This window comes from Pinus tabuliformis, chromosome J, assembly GCF_031772625.1.
Source record: "Pinus tabuliformis cultivar Carrire ecotype Pingquan chromosome J, CPIR1, whole genome shotgun sequence".
NCBI lineage: Eukaryota > Viridiplantae > Streptophyta > Pinopsida > Pinales > Pinaceae > Pinus > Pinus tabuliformis.
In genome coordinates, this window is record NC_142295.1 from 339,018,076 (window position 1) to 339,039,397 (window position 21,322).

General features: G+C 37.8%; 1 protein-coding gene across 1 annotated transcript in view; it reads right to left on the bottom strand.

Annotated features, from left to right (window-relative positions):
* LOC149227118 (uncharacterized) overlaps nt 1–21,322 on the bottom strand; it is a 286,071-nt gene that overhangs the window by 81,140 nt on the left and 183,609 nt on the right. Inside the window, exons 9-11 of the mRNA XM_089380413.1 lie at nt 7,011–7,082; nt 6,802–6,876; nt 6,621–6,692 (exon numbers count right to left, since the gene is read on the bottom strand). Coding sequence (XP_089236539.1) covers nt 6,621–6,692; nt 6,802–6,876; nt 7,011–7,082 — 219 coding nt within the window. The remainder of the gene's footprint in view (nt 1–6,620; nt 6,693–6,801; nt 6,877–7,010; nt 7,083–21,322) is intronic.

A 21,322-nucleotide genomic window follows, 5' to 3' on the forward strand; every position in this document is an offset into this window, starting at 1 on the left:
TAATTCCTAACACGCCATCAACTTTGTTGTCACTTCTTGGAAATGTCGCCTTAGCATACTTCCCAAGTACGCATCCTCTGCACACATCATCATGTTCAGTGCCAAGTTCAAGAAACCATGTTACCATTTCTTTGAGCATCCTAAGTGCTCCATGGTGTAGATGCCCCATTCTCCTCTGCAATAACTCATTCAGCTCCTTCCCACTGCTACTGTCACTACCTATCAGTTCCATTAGAGAATCAATTTGTAACCGGTACAACCTATTACTTCATACTCCAATCTGTCTACCTTTTTCTAGCTTGGGTGATTGACATACACTTTCTTCCCCACGAAGTGAATATCATACCCCTTATCCTATAACTGGGATATTGAAATTAGGTTCATACCCAATCCTAGAATGTGCAATACATTTGTAGTGCTGGTGCTTGCTCCAGACTCCCCCTAAAAATCTATGATACCTCTCCCTACTGGAGTACATTTTGTTTTGTTTCCCATAGTAATTTGGAAGTCCATCTGCTCCTCTTTGTAGCTAGAGAAATATTCTCTAACCCCTGTCATGTGAGTTGATGCTCCACTGTCTATATACCAGACTCCCTGTGAAGTTGATCCTGCTAAGCAAGCAAATTCGTCTTCCAATCTAGAAGACAAATCTAAAGTCTCCTGAATATTACTTTTATCCATGGCTATACTTGAAAAAATTTAATGTGTTATTCCTCTTTTCCACTCAACGCAGATTCTGTTTCTACAACCTGCAGCAAAACCCTCTGCGTCCAACTAGGAATCTGGTCAACGAAAATCTAAGCTGTAATTGCTCCCTCTGACTGCTGGAATAACTAATCTAAACAATTCGATTTTCCTGCCTCCCTTCAACTGAAAAACGAACCGCTGCCCGAGCAACTCAGCCTGCCCATCAATGCACTACGCTGCCTCTGAAAATTTCGACCTGCTACTCCCTCTGAGCAGCGAAATTTTCCTCTTCGCTACTAAGCTTCTTGGCTGATCACTTATGCTCTAATACCATGTGAAATTTTATCTATTGCATCTACTGGAAATTATTCTTCTAACTCAAAAATTAGTTATGCAATTTATTTGCTAGGGCAAATAACGAATAAAATCACAACTGCAATTTTCACCATAAAAACACTGGAAAATAAAATACCAGAAACTGAGAAATTCTAGCACACACAATAATTTCGACACAATTATTTTTGGACAATTGTCCTTGGAAAAACTCAACCTGGGAAACCCTGTGCAACAAATGAGGATTTCATTATTAATATTCAACAACAATTCTAGGTACAATGATTTAGATGCCCAGCGGGAAATCTAATCTAAGGAAAATACTGGCAAAAATATTGAGAATTTTCTCTCACCCCACAACTATTTTCTGCCTCTGAAATAGCTTCCCCAGCCTCTGCACTGAGCTCCTTCCATCACCCCCTGCGCAGAGCCTACGCTAGCCCTCTGGATATCTCGGCCTTCCTTCCTCTGACTCTTCCATGAACTGGAAATATTCCTCATGGAATGCTACTACTCTCTTCTTCCAACTGCTACTCACCCTCTGACTCTATCTTCTCTTCTAAGTTGCTGCTACTGAGAAAATCGAACTACCTGGGCAACTAAGTATCTGCATCGAATCCCCTCTCCATCACCACATCGACTTCCTTTTATAATCCACTGTTGGAGCACCAACGACCAAGATTAAAACTTAATCAATGGCTAAGATCATTTCTGGATCGATCTGTGTGAGTTTCTAAATGATTCTCACCCCATCTCAATTAATACCGATTAATTAACCATATTCCCTAAGTTTAGACTTAGGAAATATTTAAAAATCGGCTAATAATCTAATTGAGACACTTCTAGGTGGAATTTCCAGAAACAATTTATGGGTTTTGGATATCTTATGTATTCTAGTCTCTCCACAAAATTTCAAGGCTATAACACATCCGATGCTACAAAAACTAACAAACATCAACAACATGACAATAGATGATGTAGAGACAGGGTGTTGTGGCAGGGATGCAACACTAGAACGCATTCCTCGCTAAGAGGGAGTGTTACTTTTTGTAGCATTAGATGTGTTTTAGCCACAAAATTTAGTGGAGAAACTAGAATACATGAGATCTCCAAAACCCAGAAATCGTTTCTGGAAATTCCACCTAGAAATGACTTAATTAGATTATTAACCAGTTTTTAAATATTTTATAAGTCTAAACTTAGGGAATATGGTTAATTAATTAATATTAATTAAGTCAAGGCGAAAATCATCTAGAAACTCACATGGATCAATCAAGAGATGATCCTAGCCATCGATTATGTTTTAATCTTGGTCGTTGGTGCTCCAATAGAGGATTATAAGAGGAGGTCGATGTGGTGATGGAGAATACCCAGTGCAGATACTCAGTTTCCCAGGCAGTTCGATTTTCTCAGTAGCAACAACTCAACAGAGAAGATAGAGGTAGAGGGTGAGTAGCAGGTGGAAGAGGAGGGCAACATCATTCTGGGAGGAAGATTTCCAGTCCCTAGAAGAGGCAAATGAAGGAAGGCCAAAATTTGTAGAGGGCCAGCGCAAGCTCTATGTGGAGGGTGATGTAGAGAGCTCAACATAGAGGCTAGGGAGGTAATTTCGGAGGCAGAAAATCATTGTGGGGTGAGAGAAAATTCTCACGATATTTTTTCCTGTATTTTCCTCAGATTAGATTGTCAGTTGGGCATCTAAATTATTGTACTTAGAATTGTTGTTGAAGATTAATAATAAAACCCTTATCTGCTGTACCGGTTTTCCCAAGTTGGGATTTTCCAAGGACAATTGTCCAAAAGTAACTGTGTCAAAATTCTTATGTGTGTGCTAGAATTTCTCAGTTTCCAGTATTTTATTTTCCGCGGTATTTTTATGGTGAAAATTGCAGTTGTGATTTTATTCGTTGTTTGTCGTAGTAAATAAACTGCATAATTAAATTTTCAGTTAGAAGAATAATTTCCAGTAGCTGAATAGATAAAATTTCACACCATTTTCCTAGATTAAAAATGGCTTTAATTAGTCATTTAATTAAAAGGGGAAAATAATTAATTGGAGGAAAAAAGGCCAAAGTGACTTAAAATAAAATTAAAAAGTCACTTACGATAAAGTCAAGGGAGGATTTTCTAGAATAATAATAAAATAAGATGCTTCTAGAGGCTTGGAGATCTATCTATGGAGCCTCTAAAAGGAGGAGGAGGAGATCATTTGGTACATCTTGGATTGGATCATTTGTCTTTGGTGTGGATTGGAGAATTCAGTTCTCTACCATAGTAGCCCTAGGACGAAAACCCTCGGGTGATTTAGTGAGAGTGGGCAAGAACCCATCTCTCTCCTTGGTGAATTCATTCAAAATTCACAAGTTGATATCATTAGTTTCTAGTTATTTTGGAGTCCGGATTTAGCTTGGAGCAGATGTTTGTGGGAGGTCATTTCCTTAGCCATATTCTTGTTCTTGTACCAGCATATTCGATTTAATGAAATAACACTAAGATTCTTGCATGCTTGTGTTGTTTATTTTTCAGTTGTAGAATTTTGTTCCAGTTTTTGCAATTCAGTTTGTGGTTTAATTTGTGCATATCATTTATAAAATTAGCGGTTTCATTTTTTGAAAAAAAATTCTGCAAAAATTATTTCTGGAACATTACACGTGAACAATTATATCAAACCATCATTATGTGATATGGTTGTGGTCCAACAAATTATTAGCTCACAGTCGTGTCTATCTACTAAAGGGTTGAAGGTATTATAAGTCCACAACAAAGAGTGATGCAAAAACAGTACAAGCTAGGAAAAATGAAAAGCCTTTCCATAATTATGCTCTGAAGACAAAACATTTCTAAATGGGAAGACAATGTTATGAACATAAATATGTATAAAATAATAATAATAATTAATAATTATGAAAGGACATGTCTCAAAGGACATCACTGTTCATGAAAGAGTATCCTACCTAAGTATATGTACGCGGCCCTCATTTGTATCATCATATCAATTCTCTCATACATTATTCAATATACTTATTTATTTATCCTCAATGAATTACTTTATATTCCAAGTCTCTTGGTTATTCTATTTGTGTGCCATATTTAGTTGTCACAACTTGATACGAAAAAATTGCATACCTCATATTTGAAGACCCACTTTCATCAGGTGAATTGGGTAGAGGAAAATAATCTTTGATTGGAGAGTGGCTAAGAGGCATCTGAGAGTGGCCATCTATGGATCAATGTGGGGCTGCTAGCTAGCAAGTTGGATCAAATGGAGGGGAAATTTTCCATGGGGGTTACCCATAGGCTGGTGGTTAATAATAGTGTTGATAATATCGTTCTCAGTGAAATATCAGCGAGGGTCCTGAAAACATACTTTCGACAATATCAGCGAAAATATTAGCAAAATATTGGCAAATATAAAAAATCACTTCTTCTTTTTTTCAGATTTTGAAACATATAAAGAAATAATGATATTTAGCCGAGATTTTCAAAATATGACAATATTTAGCCGAGATTTTCAAAATATCGCGATATTTAGCCGAGATTTTCAAAATATCGTGATATTTTCAAATATGGAAATATCACAATATTTCCCTGTCGAACTATTGTTTGCCTGAAAATCATGATATTTGTGATATTTCGTGAAATACTGCCAATATTATCAACACTAGTTAATAGGCCAGAAACAAATTCCTCAAAAAATTCTTCAATCTTCAATAAGCATTACAAGATGTGAACCAACATAAATAATAGTAGAAAATAAGTAGGAACGCACACTTTGGCACAAATTTCAAACTTGGCAGCAAAAGTCACTAGCATTTAATCCATTTATCTACTTTTTGGCAATTCTTTGGATCACTCTATCCCACAACTCCTTGGGTGAGGCTTGCAAGGGAAAGTGGATTCTAAGGACTTGAACACTCAATGAGGCTGAATTAAAGCCCATACATGAGGTTAGAGCCAACCAGAAAAACGATTATTACTACCGAAAGCATTGATTTTTTCTCTTTTGAATCTTTGAAACTTCAAGTTTCATTGAATATTTGTAGGAAATCCATTCCATTATAAGAATTTTTCTTCCATGACAGTCAAGAAATAATCATTGGCAAAGTGGACATTAACCATTTGCCCCAAGTTAGGGTCTAGTAATGGAATGCCTTAATCAACCCTTGGGCCATCCTATTCTTGAGAGATAACCTAGGGATTTAGCAACAATTACATACAATCCAAAGTCTCTGGGAGCGTAGATTCTCCCTTTCCAAGATAAACTCTCTCAAGCAATGGCCTGAAGTAATAGAAACCCTTTCTTCTTAACTAAAACCAAAAATAAAAGTTCTGTTGGAAATCTATATATATCTTCCACACAATGGATCCCTTCCTTTTACAACACAAGAAAAAGAAGTGATTGCTATGCTACACACAAAAAAAATGGTTTTCGATTTTTTGTGTCAAACAACGTATATACAATTCTGTAAATATGATTTTCATAATTTCGTGTACTTTTAAATTCATGAAGTGCTTATAAAATTTGTTTGTTTCCACCAATGTAACTGTTGGAAATAATAATCGCAACCACCGCAATAAACAGCCTAACAACAGCCATAGTTGTCAGACGTATTTTTGCAGGTTGCGTCTCTGTTTGAAGATGGAAGAATTGAAGCCAGAGGTGAACCATTCCAAAACGTAGTAAGGAATTTAAAGCAGTGAATGTACTTTGGTAAATAGATATGGGCAAGCATTCATTCAGCTACTATTGCCCATACTCTAGAAACACCTGCGCAATTCTGATCACACTCAACAACAACATCATATTAATTATTTTTGCTCTGTCATGAATTAAATGTAAAATTGTATCTTGAGTTAAATATGAATGTAAAATTCATATTGTTAAGTTAGAGAGTAAGAGAGAGTTAGAGAGAAAGAGAGCGCAAGTCTTTGGGGAAAAAATGGTGGAGCAAATTTTGGTGGGCGCATGAAAACAATAGTTACTGTGTTTTACTGTGTTATTCCGCGTAAGTGTAAATCACTGTAAAACCTTTGTTTTACTTGGTGAATGAGCCGCAGTCTCATGTAAATGTATTTTCATGTTTAAGAACTCAATACTAAGTTTTAGTGTGTTGCTCCAAACCTACTTTGTTATTTTTGTCGCCAGTAAATATTATTCATTAAGTCTCTGAAATAGCTCCGCAGTGCACGAAATCCAAGTCTGTGAAATAGCTCCACGGTTCACGAAGGTAGTTGCGCAAATCAGCTCCACGGTGCACGAAATCAGCTTCGTGAGTGTCATAGCTCTCTGCCCATCCATGAAAATTAAATTTCCTAAATTTTTCTAACAATAACCCTATAGGCAGTTATATTAAAAAAATTCGGTTTCTTCTCCTATAAAATAGTCTATTTCCTGTTTGTTTATGTATGCCATCATATGATTGCGTATGTGTGACAATTTATCCTCAACTCCACATACATTTAGAGAGACCAATTTAATTATTTTCATTAAACCATTGAATGTCTAATATGATTATTTTAGGGCTTCCAAAGTTATGAGAGTGGTCGAGGGAAAGCTATAATCCAAGAAAATATAAGAACAATAAACAAAAGTGGCTTACAAACTTTGTAGCCCAATAAATTCTCCAATGTATGAAGGAATTTCACCAGAAATCATGTTGTTTCTTAGCTCTCTGCACAAGACGTGAAATGTTAGAATCTTATTGTTTAGAAGATGAGCAGCAAAGTCGAATAGCTTGCATTAAGTTAAGGTTTATAAGCACGAGAGGCTATTTCACTTACAGTGTAGTCAATTTCTTCAAGTTTTTTAAGAATGACAACGACGAGACACCTGACCACGTTATGTCACTTACTCTCCTGCCAACATGCATACAAAGTATATGTCAACAAATAGTGAACTTTTAATGTCAATTTATGAACCAGTTTACTTGCATTTCAAGTTGAAAAAAGTAGTAGCAAAAATGCCAGTGAATGTTGAAACAAATACATACAAAATTGTCAAAGAGGTTAAGTTGGAAAATCTTGAAGGAATTGGACCCTTGAAAGCATTCCCCTGTAGCCTCCTGCATAGCCCTTTGATTCAACATCGTGTGCAAGCCATAGAATAATGTGAAAAATAAATGGACAAATGTCTAGATCGCATGTGTGTTTTGTAGCGGTACATTAAAATTACGATAGATAGAGAAGAACTACTATATGAACTAATGTATAACTTTATGAGTTTTATATATTAAAAATTAGGATACCATATAACATTTTAAGAAAAAACAATACAGTGAAATTAATATTTACAGAACATAAGATCATTTACAGTTGGTTAGAAGGATCCAGCTTCAGCACAATCCTTATACATACATATAAATACTGACCAAGTTCATCATAGTTTTATAATGAAATGATATTTTAAGGTCCACGAGACTAAAAATAGTCTAAGACCATTAGTTCCCTGTTTTTCGCTATGCATATGGATGCCTCTACAAACAGCATATGGTACCAAGTGTGTATAAGTTCATTACAACTAAAGTAAGCCTTAGGCTGATGTATAATATGTTAAAGGACCTCATGCATGTTGAAGATCATAAAAATGATAGACATTAATTTTTCTGATTATTCCATTATTTAAAAAACATTTTACAAAAGCATTAATATGAATATATAGAGTTTTTCAACAAAAATGCTGCAAAAACGTTTTAATAACCTCTTTTCCACTAAATAAAAATCAATATTAAAAATGAATAGAACTGCTTTATTTTTTTGGTAATAGAAAAGATACCTTACCACAAAAGAAGATATATCATGCCACATTCATGACTCTCCTACAAAGAGAAAACACCAAATGTTTTTTGGAAATAAAATAAAAAGTTGAATGGTGAGTCTTACATAACCTTTCCATTTTCTAATTAAGATAATCACAAAACTCAACATATTTTACATGTATATTAAAAGAATATGTTTGTACATCCAAATGTTAATGAAAGGATGTTTAAAAAATTATTTTATGTTTTTGTGGGCTTGTTATCTCCCCAAATCGTACTTAATCGCACTCAACGATAAAATACCAAATCCATGGATGCAACCTTGAGGTAATCCTACGAGAAAATACCATTGTCACCTTAGTACAATTTGCTGACTCTTTTAAGGCCATGGGGTTATTCATAGAAGAATGAGGCTAAGCCTAGAATATTTATCATTGAAGAGCTTTAGACTTAGTAAGTAAATCTTAATGATGATAATTATATAATGCAACGATTTACTTTATGAATTACAAATAAATTAAATCCAACACCAGATATGAATTTGAAACTTAAATAATTCAAAACATTAGAAAATGGTTGGATTGATGGGCCATACAAGTACATTTGAATATTAATAAACAAAATAGTGCATCAATTAGATTTGATTTTGATAAACAAATTTATGATTATGTGGATATATGAATCAAATTTTGTTTAAATAATATTTTTTAAGGGCAATTCCACATTTGAACAAGTGGAGGAAACCATCTTTTTTAACTGTTGTAATTGATATCAAACAATGTTCAATATGTTAACTTCCAAATGTAATTTCTACTACAAGAATGTAAATTCAAGATTTTCTAAGTGATATAGCAACCCAAGTAATGATATGACACTGAAGCACCTTAAATTTAAAGAACCTTAAATAAATAGTAGTAATGACAATCATGGTTTATTTAAAGAATGTTAAATAATTTCTAGAATTGTGACTAAGCAAAACAAGTCTAGGAAATGAATTTTTATCTATGTAAAATGAATAAAGTTAAATGAAATATGATGTAATGTATTTGGGAACTTATAAGAAAATTAAAACTAATATTCGATTTTTTTTATGGCAGTTGAAGAGAGAAACCCGTACTGAATAAACCCTATGGATTATTGAGTGGAGAACAATATTGAATAGGGATATTTTTGTCAATTTTTGATAGCTCGGAGGTACTTCTGCATTGGCAGTGGCTAGCATCTAAAAGTGACCAAGCACATTTCACCCCCTAGCTTTATAAAGTTGAGAAATGTACATTTTTAATTAATGACTTAAAAGTGATTTTTTATAAAGTGGGTGTGACTTTATAAACTTGGGTCATGTTACCCACCATTTTGTGGGTGATATCCCCAGGACAATTTTTTTCTCCGAGATGGTCCTCAACTGGCAACCAACAACCCCTTGTAGCCACCAGCTAGCGCATTGTGCCATTTCTCCGCCTCCTGAGCCAGCCATGTGGTCCCTCGCCCATCTGCCATGATCGTATGTTTGAAGGTGGGCCTCCTAAACCTGAAGGAATGCCTTCCCATTTGGTAGTTGAGTATTGTACTTTGCTTATCATAGACACTTCTGGGGATGGATTAATGGGGGGATTCAACGGAGAGAATGCGTTAGGTCTATGCCCTTTTCCCCTAGCCCCCTTTTGGATATTAACCTTGCATCCTAGTCTTGTGGAATCTCTTTTACTGACCATTTGGCTTTAGGGATAGTATTTCATGGGAAACCTTGATTTTCGTTGTGTGGTCATGATCCCTTATTTGCTTATATTACCCTCTTTCCACTCATTATTACCCCATTCATCATTTCTCCCACTTGGGTCAACATTCCTCTACTGGGTCCACATAGGGTTAGCTTGCCCCTTCCCCTTGCCCACACCTTAGGTCATGGCCTGGAATGAAGGATAGAGGTTGATGCAGCTAAAAAGAAAGATAAAAGCATATTTGGCCACATTTACCAAGAAAATGTACCACAAAATGCAAAAGATGGCCGAGACAAATACATTTAGCACGTGAGCAAAAGCCAATACATGAGCTCTACCCCATCCTCATGGCCATCAATCTGATTCCTACAGGGTCAATGAACCTCCTTCATCATATAGGAACCCATGATTGTCCCAACCACTGGTGGGAAATGAACCACCCTACCTTTAAAGGGGGTATTCACTACTATATCTTATACATCATGCTCTTACCCCTTGAGCCCCGAGCAGTTAATCAAAGAAAATCATAAAAAGGCAAACAAAATATAAATAAAGGTGGAAAATCAAGGTCGGGGCACCTCATGTGCCACGATTGCTCCTTCCTATACATTATAAACCCAAGTGTGGGATTCCCTCCTATTAACTACCCTTGTACCCCAGCATGTGACCTAGCGCCGCCCCTTCTCATCCCCTACTTCATTCACCTATCTGTCACATGCCACCACCTTTTGAAGGATGTCCCTTGAATATATTATCCCCTTTAGAAGTAGAAACCACTTAATAGGATTCTTGGTTAACCCCATTTGTAGTTTAGGAGACATTGGCACATCCCGAAGCCTATTATGGAAGGGCAAGCCATTATGAATTCCCCACCTGTGGTCCATGATTGGTAAGCTAGTTTATTCGATTTCTCTAATGAATTGTTGTACTGGAAGGCTAGGGGACACATTGAATCTTATGCAGGATTGCAGATGGTCTCTATCTTCGGTTTGGTCTCCCTATACGGGGTCCTAATCCTCTAGAGGGCTACATTGGCACATGTAGGGTGTGCGTTGAGAGCCATGGGCCTCCACAGCAGCAGATAAAACTCCATGGATCCCCACAACCATTCAAGGATTGCTCGTGGTTCACTTATTGGACGAGGAAGATGCACCTGATCCATCATGCCCAGTTGGCCCCAAATTTGCACCATACACTTGGTAGATGATCCAAGACTTGCACGATGATGTGGCATCATCTACACCATCATCCTATCCCTTGCAAACGATATACAGGAATCTTCAATTTGTTTGGAGGCCCATGAGGACACTTGTGCGCCCCCACATGTCATTTAGAGCACCACAGGTTATTACAAAGGGCAACCCCTTATCCATTGCTTTTGAGGATCCTACTCTTCATTATGGAACCCATGGACCTCATTAGGTCTCTTATAGGGCCCTAGGACATAAATAGATTATTATTTGACCTCTTGGGAGGCTTATTCCTTCATTTATGAGCTAGTTTGATGGTTTTGTCACCAAAAGTTGGATTATTATAACATTATTTTATTTTTGAGGCTTATGTATGTCAAGGAGGCTATTTCGAACTCCTCATTAGTGTATAAATACAAGTGAGATGAGTTCATTATCTCGATTCTCATCATCACTTTGGATTGGATCTCTTCTCACTCTTGATAATTTCACACTTTTTCTAGAGGATGAATTGGAGTTTTATGGATGAATTTTGATGTGTGGATATTGGTGTATCTTATCTTGGAGCTTCTCTTTTGTCAATTGTGGATGGTTGGATATACTCTGTTACATGTAAGTAGATGATTTTAATGTTATTCTTGTTTTACTTTTTCATATACAATGGACTGGGATTTTTTATTATTTCTAGGGCTAATTGGTGCATACATTTACTGGTTAAAATTGTGGAATTTTGTCTCTATTATAGTATCTCTCAATGTATGGGCCATGTAATGTGAAAGAAATATCCTCGGGGTAATTCTATTAAATAATTTGATCTTGATAAGCCATTTCCTATGCACATCGAAGTATAAAAGTTGCAAGAATGCGTCTCCTTGACCTAGAAGGCAAGCGAAGTGGTCTTGAGGTCTCCTTGACTACGAATCAAGAATCCTACTCATATTTCATCATAGACTCCATTCTCCCAAGACTAAGTCATTCATCTACCAAGATATTGTCACCAAAAATCACTTTCTTTCACCTTCATTTAAGTCTAGCCAAGTTGGGGCACCTAGGGCATCAATTTCCTGACAAGTTAGCCCTCCAAAAAGTTCGATCTCTTAGGGTCTCCTATGCTGGTGTTTCCTCAAGGTCTCCTCCAATTTTGAAGCCATTCTGATGGTGCATCTAGGAGAAAAGCAAATCCCTAGCTCTGGATCAAGCTTTTCCTTAGCATCCCCAAGGCTAGTACCTCATAGGATCAAATCGATAACCTCAAGTGAAAATTATTTCTTTGATCCTTTCCCCACCATGTCTAGGGTAAAAACATCATTCATTGCCATACTCATTCCTCCTATACTAGACCTGGTCCACTTGGTCCTGTGTGGTTTCGTTCCTTTGAAAATACAATTCTTCGAGAACCATCTGGGATACCAATTACAATAAGGATTTTAGGGATTGGGAAGTTCCTTCATAAGTCATATCCCATAAAACTAACCCTTAAATCCTCCCTTCCTTTCCCTAGAAGACATTGTACCTTTCTTAGAAAGCAAGCAAGCCTTATCTCTCTAACTCTTCCAAGAAAGGGATTATTAGGGTCAATGCACATCATTTCATTGACTTATCCTTCATCGGTGACTCCATAATATACGGAGTCTCCTCCCATCGGTGAAAGTCTGTAAATAGAAGGGAGCCTTAGCTGAGGTGACAATGGGATAAGTCTTCATTTGTTGCCCTTAGTCTAGCATTTGCCTTTTGTGGATCCCCCTTAGGTCCCCTGCTAGTTTGAAAGGTAACATTTTGGTGCCGTTGTCGAGGACATGAAACGTGTGTTTGGTTCCCCATATGACATATCGACATAACATTATTGGCGACTCCATTGGAAGAACAAAGCCCTAGTTCTTCATTGAAATTCAAAGTCAATGCTTGTAGGGTGAAGCAACCATTTGTTAAGGCAATTTCATTCACCCTGGCGACTCCCATGTCACTAAGGACCCAACAACATGTTGACTGTTAGGGTCAGTAGTTTTCATCGTCAAATGTATTTTCCATGTCCTTTAATTTTCAGTTTTTGAATAAGTTGAGCATATGATCACTACTTCGATCATAGTGTCAAAGGTCACTATCCTTCATTGTCAATTTTTTGTCATCAAGGTTTCACCAAAAGCAGGAAGGAGTGTCAAGTTAATGGGAGTCATGGTCGCTGTGCAGGTGGGTATTAACCATTTACGAGGTTTGCAAGAGTTGTAGAGCCTAATTAAAGAGTTTTACACCATCACAAAGCCATTTCAAGCCTACCCATTTGATCCATTTTGCCAAAGGAGGTGTGCAATCATACAGAGCATGGAGGGCTGATTGGATTAGCTGCCCCAGCATTGCACAAATACTTTGTTTTAGTCATCCTTTTGCATAATTTTTTCCGATCACATAGAGGCAAATTTTCAGAAACTGAAAGAGGTTTTTCTCAAGGATGGGCCAAATAACAATAACCTCTTCCCAATTTTTTACATGTGTCATGGATAGGGATATTCGAATGCATCTTCAAAGCATATTTTTCGGAATGTTTAAATTGCCAATTTTAGCCATTGTTTTGCAGAGGATTTTTTTGAAGAGTTGAGGCAGAATTTCAAAAACATGAAAGAGGTTTTTCTCAAGAACAGACCAAAGAACAATAGCCTTCTCCAATTTGTTCACAGGTTCCATGGATTTGGAGATTCGACTTCATCTTTAAAGCCTATTTTTAGAACTATGTATTTTCCTGTTTTAGTCATGATTTTACAGAATAGTTTCAGAGGAGATGGGGAATAATTTGAAGAAACGGAGAGAGGTTTTGCTTCAAAACGAGCTCATCTACAAAAACCTATCTCATATTTTACACAAGTGCTACCGTTTGGGAGTTACAGATGTTATTGGGAGACCCATTTTTACAATTTCTTGCTGCCAGAATTATTAAGTTTTTTTGAAATTCGATTTGTGAATTCGAATTTTTGAAATGTTTGAGATATCAGATGGGTCCCACTCCAACTCATCAGATTTCGACCTTGCTATTGTGATGCTAGCGATAAAGATAAACTGAATGGATGGGACATTAGCTAGAAGATAGGATAGTATGATAAGATCTAAGTGAGTTTTTGGTTTTTTTCCACTAAAAGAAAAAGACTGCAGATATGTTTAAGTTACTACTTTTGTAATCAATTCGACCCACCTCATGGATCAAAGAATCATTGTATATGGACATGGGATTTTTGGAGGTTGTAATTCTATTTAATGCTAAATGTTTCAAGCTAGAAAGGGTTGGTTGGTTGTTGATTGATTAGTGCTGGAAGCAAAGACTTGTATTTTGTATTTTCAAATATTTCTTAAGTGAATAGAAGAAGGCCAAGGGTATTTTGCCCAGGTATTCGCGTGTCAGATATCAGTTGGTATGTGTTTTTTCTCTGTTACTGTTATTACTTATGTTTCTGTGATACTAAGATAGTTCTTCATGCTCAGAGAAGAGAATTTGTAGAATTCACTTTCTTCTCTGCTTTGTATCTGCTGAACAATCATGTATCTCTTATTCTTCTAAAGGCAATTTGAATTCATCCTAGTTTGATGCTCATCTTGTCACCTCTGATGTTATATTCATCATTACTACAAATAAATTTGTTAATTACCAATAGAGTTTCCTATCTTGCCCCTGCTCAAGATATCATCATTATCCCTTATTCACTTGAATCATTAAAAAAGATGAGCCTGTTCAAAGTGGGTTTTCCTTCCTTCACTTACCTTCAAGTCACCACTTAAAATTATCCTTTGATCATCATAGCTAGCCTGAAATCCAAACTACTCAGCCAATTCATTGACTGAAATCATATAGAGAGAGCCCTCTCTAAAGCTAGAAGGGCTAGATTCTAGCTTACAAGTGGTTTGTGATTACCTTTGGGTTTCCTTCCTACAGCCTAAGGAAATTACGGAGTGCTAAGATTGACCACATATATTCCTGCCATAGATATGACAGGGACTCCAAAATATCCTTCATCGAAATCCATGAAGAATATGCCAATGTTCAATGGGGATCCACATTTCATAGCCAACCATGTGGTAAGGTTCATAAGGTACCTTTCGAAGCAAAATATAACTCAACCTTGTGACCAAAAGGAATTGTTTGTCCTATCCATTTCCCCAAGTACCGATTGGCTTGAGACATGTAAACCTAAAAGCATTCCTTCTCTTCCAATGTTGATTATGCACTTCTTGTTGCATGAAGGGTCAAGTTTCCAATCTCATGAAGACATATCCCAAATGTTAGATATGGCCGTTTGAGAGGAGGAAGTTATTGAATATGGTATAATGCTTGAGGAAGAGCCTCTTATTGATGCATACTTTAATGATGGTGCCAAAGGAGAGACTCATGAATTCGAAAGCATGTGCTCTAAGGATAATAAGGAAGATCTCAACCCCCAGAGCCCTCAAACATTGCAAGAATGGATTATTGGATATGAAAAGTCTTGCAGGGAACTGATGGCCACATATAACTCCCAAGATATTTTCTCCCATTATTGTGAACAATTGGAAAGGCTCTGTAACACGAACGGCGAATATAAAGAGAGTCCTACCAATGACCTTCTTCTTAAGGCATTTTATCAAAATCATGTAGTAAATACCTTGGAGATCATTCTCCGGGAACGGATGAAGGAAGAAACATTAGGGGAATTTTGAGGTCTAAAATGGTCCTCCTAAGAAAAATGTACAACCAAAATAAACTTGGTAAGAACCAATAGGATTCAAGATGATGATGTCAACCATGGGGGATGATTCACCATTTTTGGAGTAAAAAATTAAAAATATTAAAAAATAATGAAATAATAATACTACTTTTTCAACTCGTATTTTCAACTTATCTCCCTAATATTTTACTCAAATTTCAAGCAAGAGTACTCGTTGGATGCAACATGGATACTCCTTGGATGAGGGATTAAATTTTGCATGTAACGAGTGTTTCCGCTTGAAATTTGAGTAAACCTATAGGGAGATACGTTGAAAATATGAGTTGAAATTTGATGATGTAATCTAATCTTATTTTATTATTTCCACTATTATTTTATAATTTCTTTGGTAGGCCCATTTTAGACCTCAAAATTTCCCTAATGAGTCCTCCCTATCTAAAGAAGAAAATGCTTCGCCCCTTCTGAATAACAATGTTGGTCCTTATGAATCCCTTCCTAGTGATTGGAAAGGTCTCTTTTGTTCCAAGATGATTCAATCAAATAAGAGCCTTTCAAGATTGTGGGAAATTCTGATGACTTTAATATAGAAGAAATTGAGGAAGATGCTTCCTTAGGTCATGCCCCCCATAAAGGATTTTTCTTCATGTTTGAGCGTTCCTCCCCTACCTTGCAAATAGAAGTTTGTTATGATGTTCATTCCCCTAGTCTTGCTAAAGAGCTGCTTTCCACTATGAAGAAACAGGGATCATGGTTTTTGCCCAAATACAATGATGACTCCATTTCTTGTTTTCCCAATGACCAAAATAATATCATCCTAAATACATTCGAGACATTCAATCCTTCTTACCTAGAGGGTGATAGGCCTGAGATAGATTAACATTTCTATCTCCTGGTTAAGAGATGAAATTCAATCTTCTTGGTTGATGTCTTTCCGTTATTCTAAGGCTCCTTTCTATATAATATGGGTCCCCTATTTTCCCACCTTCTGCCCCTGTAACTCCTCGCATCATTATTCCCATTTATATTGTTGAGTCCATTGCAAAAATAATCATGGAAGCATGCATTTTTGTATTGATCAACTGACATGTTGGTTGCATTAGGTCTAAGATTATACCTAGCGATTGACATTGTATCATATGCATGGTAGAGTAGGGTGCATCGCATGTTGATTTTTCATTAGAACTAACGTCATATGATATTTCTCATGATAGATAGATGCATATTTGCATATTTTATTTTTTGTTGATTTTATGGCCTAACATATAGCATGTGCGATCATGAGACATCGCGAAAGCATGCTGCTACGTGTTCTTCCATATATTATATGTGCAAGTGACAGGTCTACGGTAACCAAGAGATTGTTGGAGTTCTCGTGACCTCTTGTTCGAGTAGCTTCGCCCACTTATTCGAGAGATCACGTCCCAGTTGGAGCCAGGTGTTACCCACCATTTTGTGGATGATATTCCTAAGAGAAAAAAATTATCCAAGATAGTCCTCAGTCGGCAACCAACAACCCCTTACAACCACCAGCTAGCTCATTGTGCCATTTCTCCACCATTTGAGCCAGGCATGTGGTCCCTTGCCCATCTAAAATGATCATATGTTTGAAGGTGGGCCTCCTGACCCTGAAGGTATGCCTTGTCACTTGGTATTTGAATATTGCAGTTTGCTTATCATGGACACTTCAGGGCATGGATTAATGGAGGGATTCGAAGGACAGAATGGGTTAGGTCTGTGCCCTTCTCCCCTAGCCCCCTTTTGGATATTAACCTTGCATCCTAGTCCCATGGAATCTCTTTCACTGATCATTTGGCTTTAGGGACATTATTTCATGGGAAACCCGATTTGTGTTGTGTGGTCCCGCTCCCTTATCCGCTTATATTACCCTATTTCCACCCAATATTACACCATTCATCATTTATACCACCTGGGTCGACATTCCTCTATTGGGTCCACATACGGTTAGCTTGCCCCTTCCCCTTGCCCACAACTTAGTTCATGGCCTGGAATGAAGCCCGGAGGTTGATGAAGCTAAAAAGAAAGACAAAAGCATATTTGGCCACAATCAACAGGAAAATGTACCACAAAATGCAAAAGATGGTCAGGACAAACACATTTAGCATGTGGGCAAAATCCAATACATGAGCTCTACCCCATCCTCATGGCCATCAACCTGGTTCTACAAGCTCAATGAACCTCCTTCATTATATAGGAACCCATGATTGTCCCAACCCCTGGTGGGCAATGAACCACCCTACCTTTAAAGGGGGTATTCACTACTATATCTTATACATCATGCTCTTACCCCTTGAGGCCCAAGCAATTAATCAAAGAAAATCATAAAAAGGCAAAAGGAATATAAATAAGGGTGGAAAAATCAAGGTTGGGACACCTCATGTACCATGATTGGTCCCTCCTATACATTATAAACCCAAGTGTGGGCTTCCCTCTTATTAGCTACCCTTGTACCCCAGCATGTGACCTAGGGTTGCCCCTTCTCATCCCCTACTTCATTCACCTATCTATCACATGCCACCACCTTTTAAAGGATTTACCTTGAATATATTATCCCCTTCAGAAGAAGAAACCACCTAACAGGATTCTTTGTTAACCCCATTTGGAGTTTAGGAGACATTAGCACAACTTGAAGCCCATTATGGAAGGGCAGGCCATTATGAAGTCCTCACCTGTGGTCCACTATTGGTAAGCTCGTTTACTCGATTTCTCCAATGACTTGTTGTACTGGAAGGCTAGGGGATGCATTGGATCTTATGCAGGATTGCAGATGGTCTCCATCTTGGGTTTGGTCTCCCTATACGGGGTCCTAATCCTTCGAAGAGATACATTGGCACATCTAGGGTGTGTGTTTAGAGCCATGGGCCTCCACAATAGTAGATTGCACTCCATGGATTCCCACAACCATTCAGGGATTGCACGTGGTTCGCTTACTAGACGAGGAAGATGCACCTGATCCATCATGCCCAGCTAGCCCTAGATTTGCACCATACACTTGGCAGATGACCCAGGACTTGCACGATGATGTGGCATCACCTACACCATCATCCTATCCCTTGCAAGCGATCTACAGGCATCCTCGATTTGTTTGGAGACCCATGAGGACACTTGTGTGCCCCCACATGTCATTTCGAGCACCACAGGTTATTACAAGGGGCCAACCCCTTGTGCACTGCTTTTGAGGGTCCTACTCTTCATTATGGCACCCATAGACCACATTAGGCCTCTTAAAGGGCCCTACAACATGCATAGATTATTGTTTGACCTCTTGAGAAGCTTATTCTTCAATTTATGAACTAGTTTGGTGCGCTTGTCACCAAAAGTTGCATTATTAGAATATTATTTTATTTTTGTGCTTATGTAGGCCAAGGAGGCTAGTTCGAACTCCTCATTAGTGTATAAATACAAGTGAGATGAGTTCATTATCACATCATCACTTTGGATTGGATCTCTTCTCTCTTAAGAATTTTGCACTTTTTATAAAGGATGAATTGGATCTTATCTTGGAGCTTCTCTTTTGACAATTGTGGATGGTTGGATATAATTTGCTACATGTAAGTACATGATTTTTATGTTATTCTTGGTTTACTTTGTCATATACATTCCATTGGGATTTTTGCTATGTCTAGGGCTAATTAGGGCATGCATTTACTACTTAAAATTGTGGAATTTTGTCTCTATTACAGCATCTATCAATGTATGGGCTATGTAATGTGAACAAAATCTCCTAGGGGTAATTCTATCAAAGAAATTGACCTTGATAAGACATCTCCTTTGCACATCAAATTATAAAAGTTGCAATATTTCTTCTCCTTGACCTAGAAGGCTAACGAAGTGGTCTTGAGGCCTCCTTGACGAAGAATCAAGAATCCTACTCATATTTCATCATAGACTCCATTCTCCCAAGAATAAGGCACTGATCTACCAAGAGATGGTCACCAAAAATCATATCCTTTCACCTTCATTCAGGTCTAGCCAAGTTGGGTCACCTAGGGCATCAATTTCCCGACAAGATATCCCTCCAAAAAGTTCGATCTCTTAGGGTATCCTGCACTGGTGTTTCCTCAGGGTCTCCTCCAATTTTGAAGCCATTCCGTCGGTGGAGTTGGGAGAAAAGCCAAGCCATAGCCCAGGATGAAGCTTTGCCTTAGCATCCCCAAGTCTATTACCTCATAGGATCAAATCGACACCTTCAAGTGAAAATTCTTTCTTTGATCCTTTCCCCACCTTGTCTAGGGAAAGAACATCATTGGTTTCCATACTCATTCCTCCTATACTAGACCGGGTCCACTTAGTCCCGTGTGGTCTCGTTGCTTTAAAAAAACAATTCTTCGAAAACCATCTAGGATACCAATTACAATAAGGATTTTAGGGATTGGGAAGTTCCTTCATAAGTCAAATCGCATAAACCTAACCCTTAAATCCTCCCTTCCTTTCCCTAGAAGACATTGTACCTTGCTTAGAAAGCAAGCAAGCCTTATCTCTCCAACTCTTCTAGGAAAGGGATTATTAGGGTCAGTACACATCATTCCTTGAATTATCCTTCATCGGTGACTCCATAATATAACGCGTCTCCTCCCATCAGTGAAAGTCCGTAAATAGAAGGGAGCCTTAGCTAAGGTGACAGTGGGCTAAGTCTCCATTTGTTGCCCTTAGTCTAGCATTTTCCCTTTAGGAATCCCTCTTAGGTCCCCTGCTAGTTTAAGCGATAACATTTTGGCACCATTGCCGAGGACACAAAACGTGTTTGGTTCCCCATACGACATATCGACATAACATTAATGACGACTCCATTGGAAGAACAAAGCCCTAGTTCATCATTGAACTTCAAAGTCAATGCTTGTAGGGTGAAGCAAACAATTGTTAATGAAATTTCATTCGCCCTGGCGACTCCCATGTCACTAAGGACTCAACAACATGTTCACCACATATATTCCTGCCATAGATATGACAACAACCCCAAAATTTCATTCATCAAAGTCCATGAAGAATATGACAATGTTCGATGGGGATCCACATTCCATAGCCAACCACGTGGTAAGGTTCATAAGGTACCTTTCAAAGTAAAATATAACTCAACCTTTTGACCAAATGGAATTTTTTTTCCTATCCATTTCACCAAGTACCGATTGGCTTGAGTCATGTAAACCTAAAAGCATTCTCTCTCTTCCAACGTTGACTACGCACTTCTTGTTGCATGAAGGGCCATGTTTCCAATCTCATGAAGACATATCCCAAACGTTAGATATGCCCCTTCGAGAGGAGGAAGTTATTGAATATGGTTTTATGCTTCAAGAAAAGCCTCTTATTGATGCATACTTTAATGATGATGCCAAAGGAGAGACTCATGAATTGGAAAGCATGTCCTCTAAGGATAATGAGGAACATCTCAACCCCGATAACCCTTAGACATTGCAAGAATGGGTGATGGAATATGAAGAGTCTTGCAGGAAACTGATGGCCACATATAACTCCCAAGAGATTTTCTCCCTCTTGTGAGCAATCGGAAAGGCTCCGTAACAAAAAGAGTGAATATAAAGAGAGTCCTACCGATGACCTTCTTCTTGAAGCATTTTATCAAAATCACATAGTAAATACCTTGGAGATCATTTTTCGGGAACGGATGAAGGAGGAAAAGTCCCCCCTATCTAAAGAAGAAAATACTCCACCCCTTCTGAATCACAATGTTGGTCCTTATGAATCCCTTCCTAGTGATTGGAAAGATCTCTTCTTTATGTTCCAAGATGATTCAATCAAAGAAGAGCCTTCAAATATTGTGGGAAATTTTGATGACTCTAATATAGAAGAAATTGAGGAAGATGCTTCCTTAGGCCATGCCCTTGATAAAGGGTTTTTCTTCATGTTTGAGCGTTCCTCCCCTAACTTGAAAATAGAGGTTTGTCATGATGTTCATTCCCCTTGTCTTGATGAAGAGT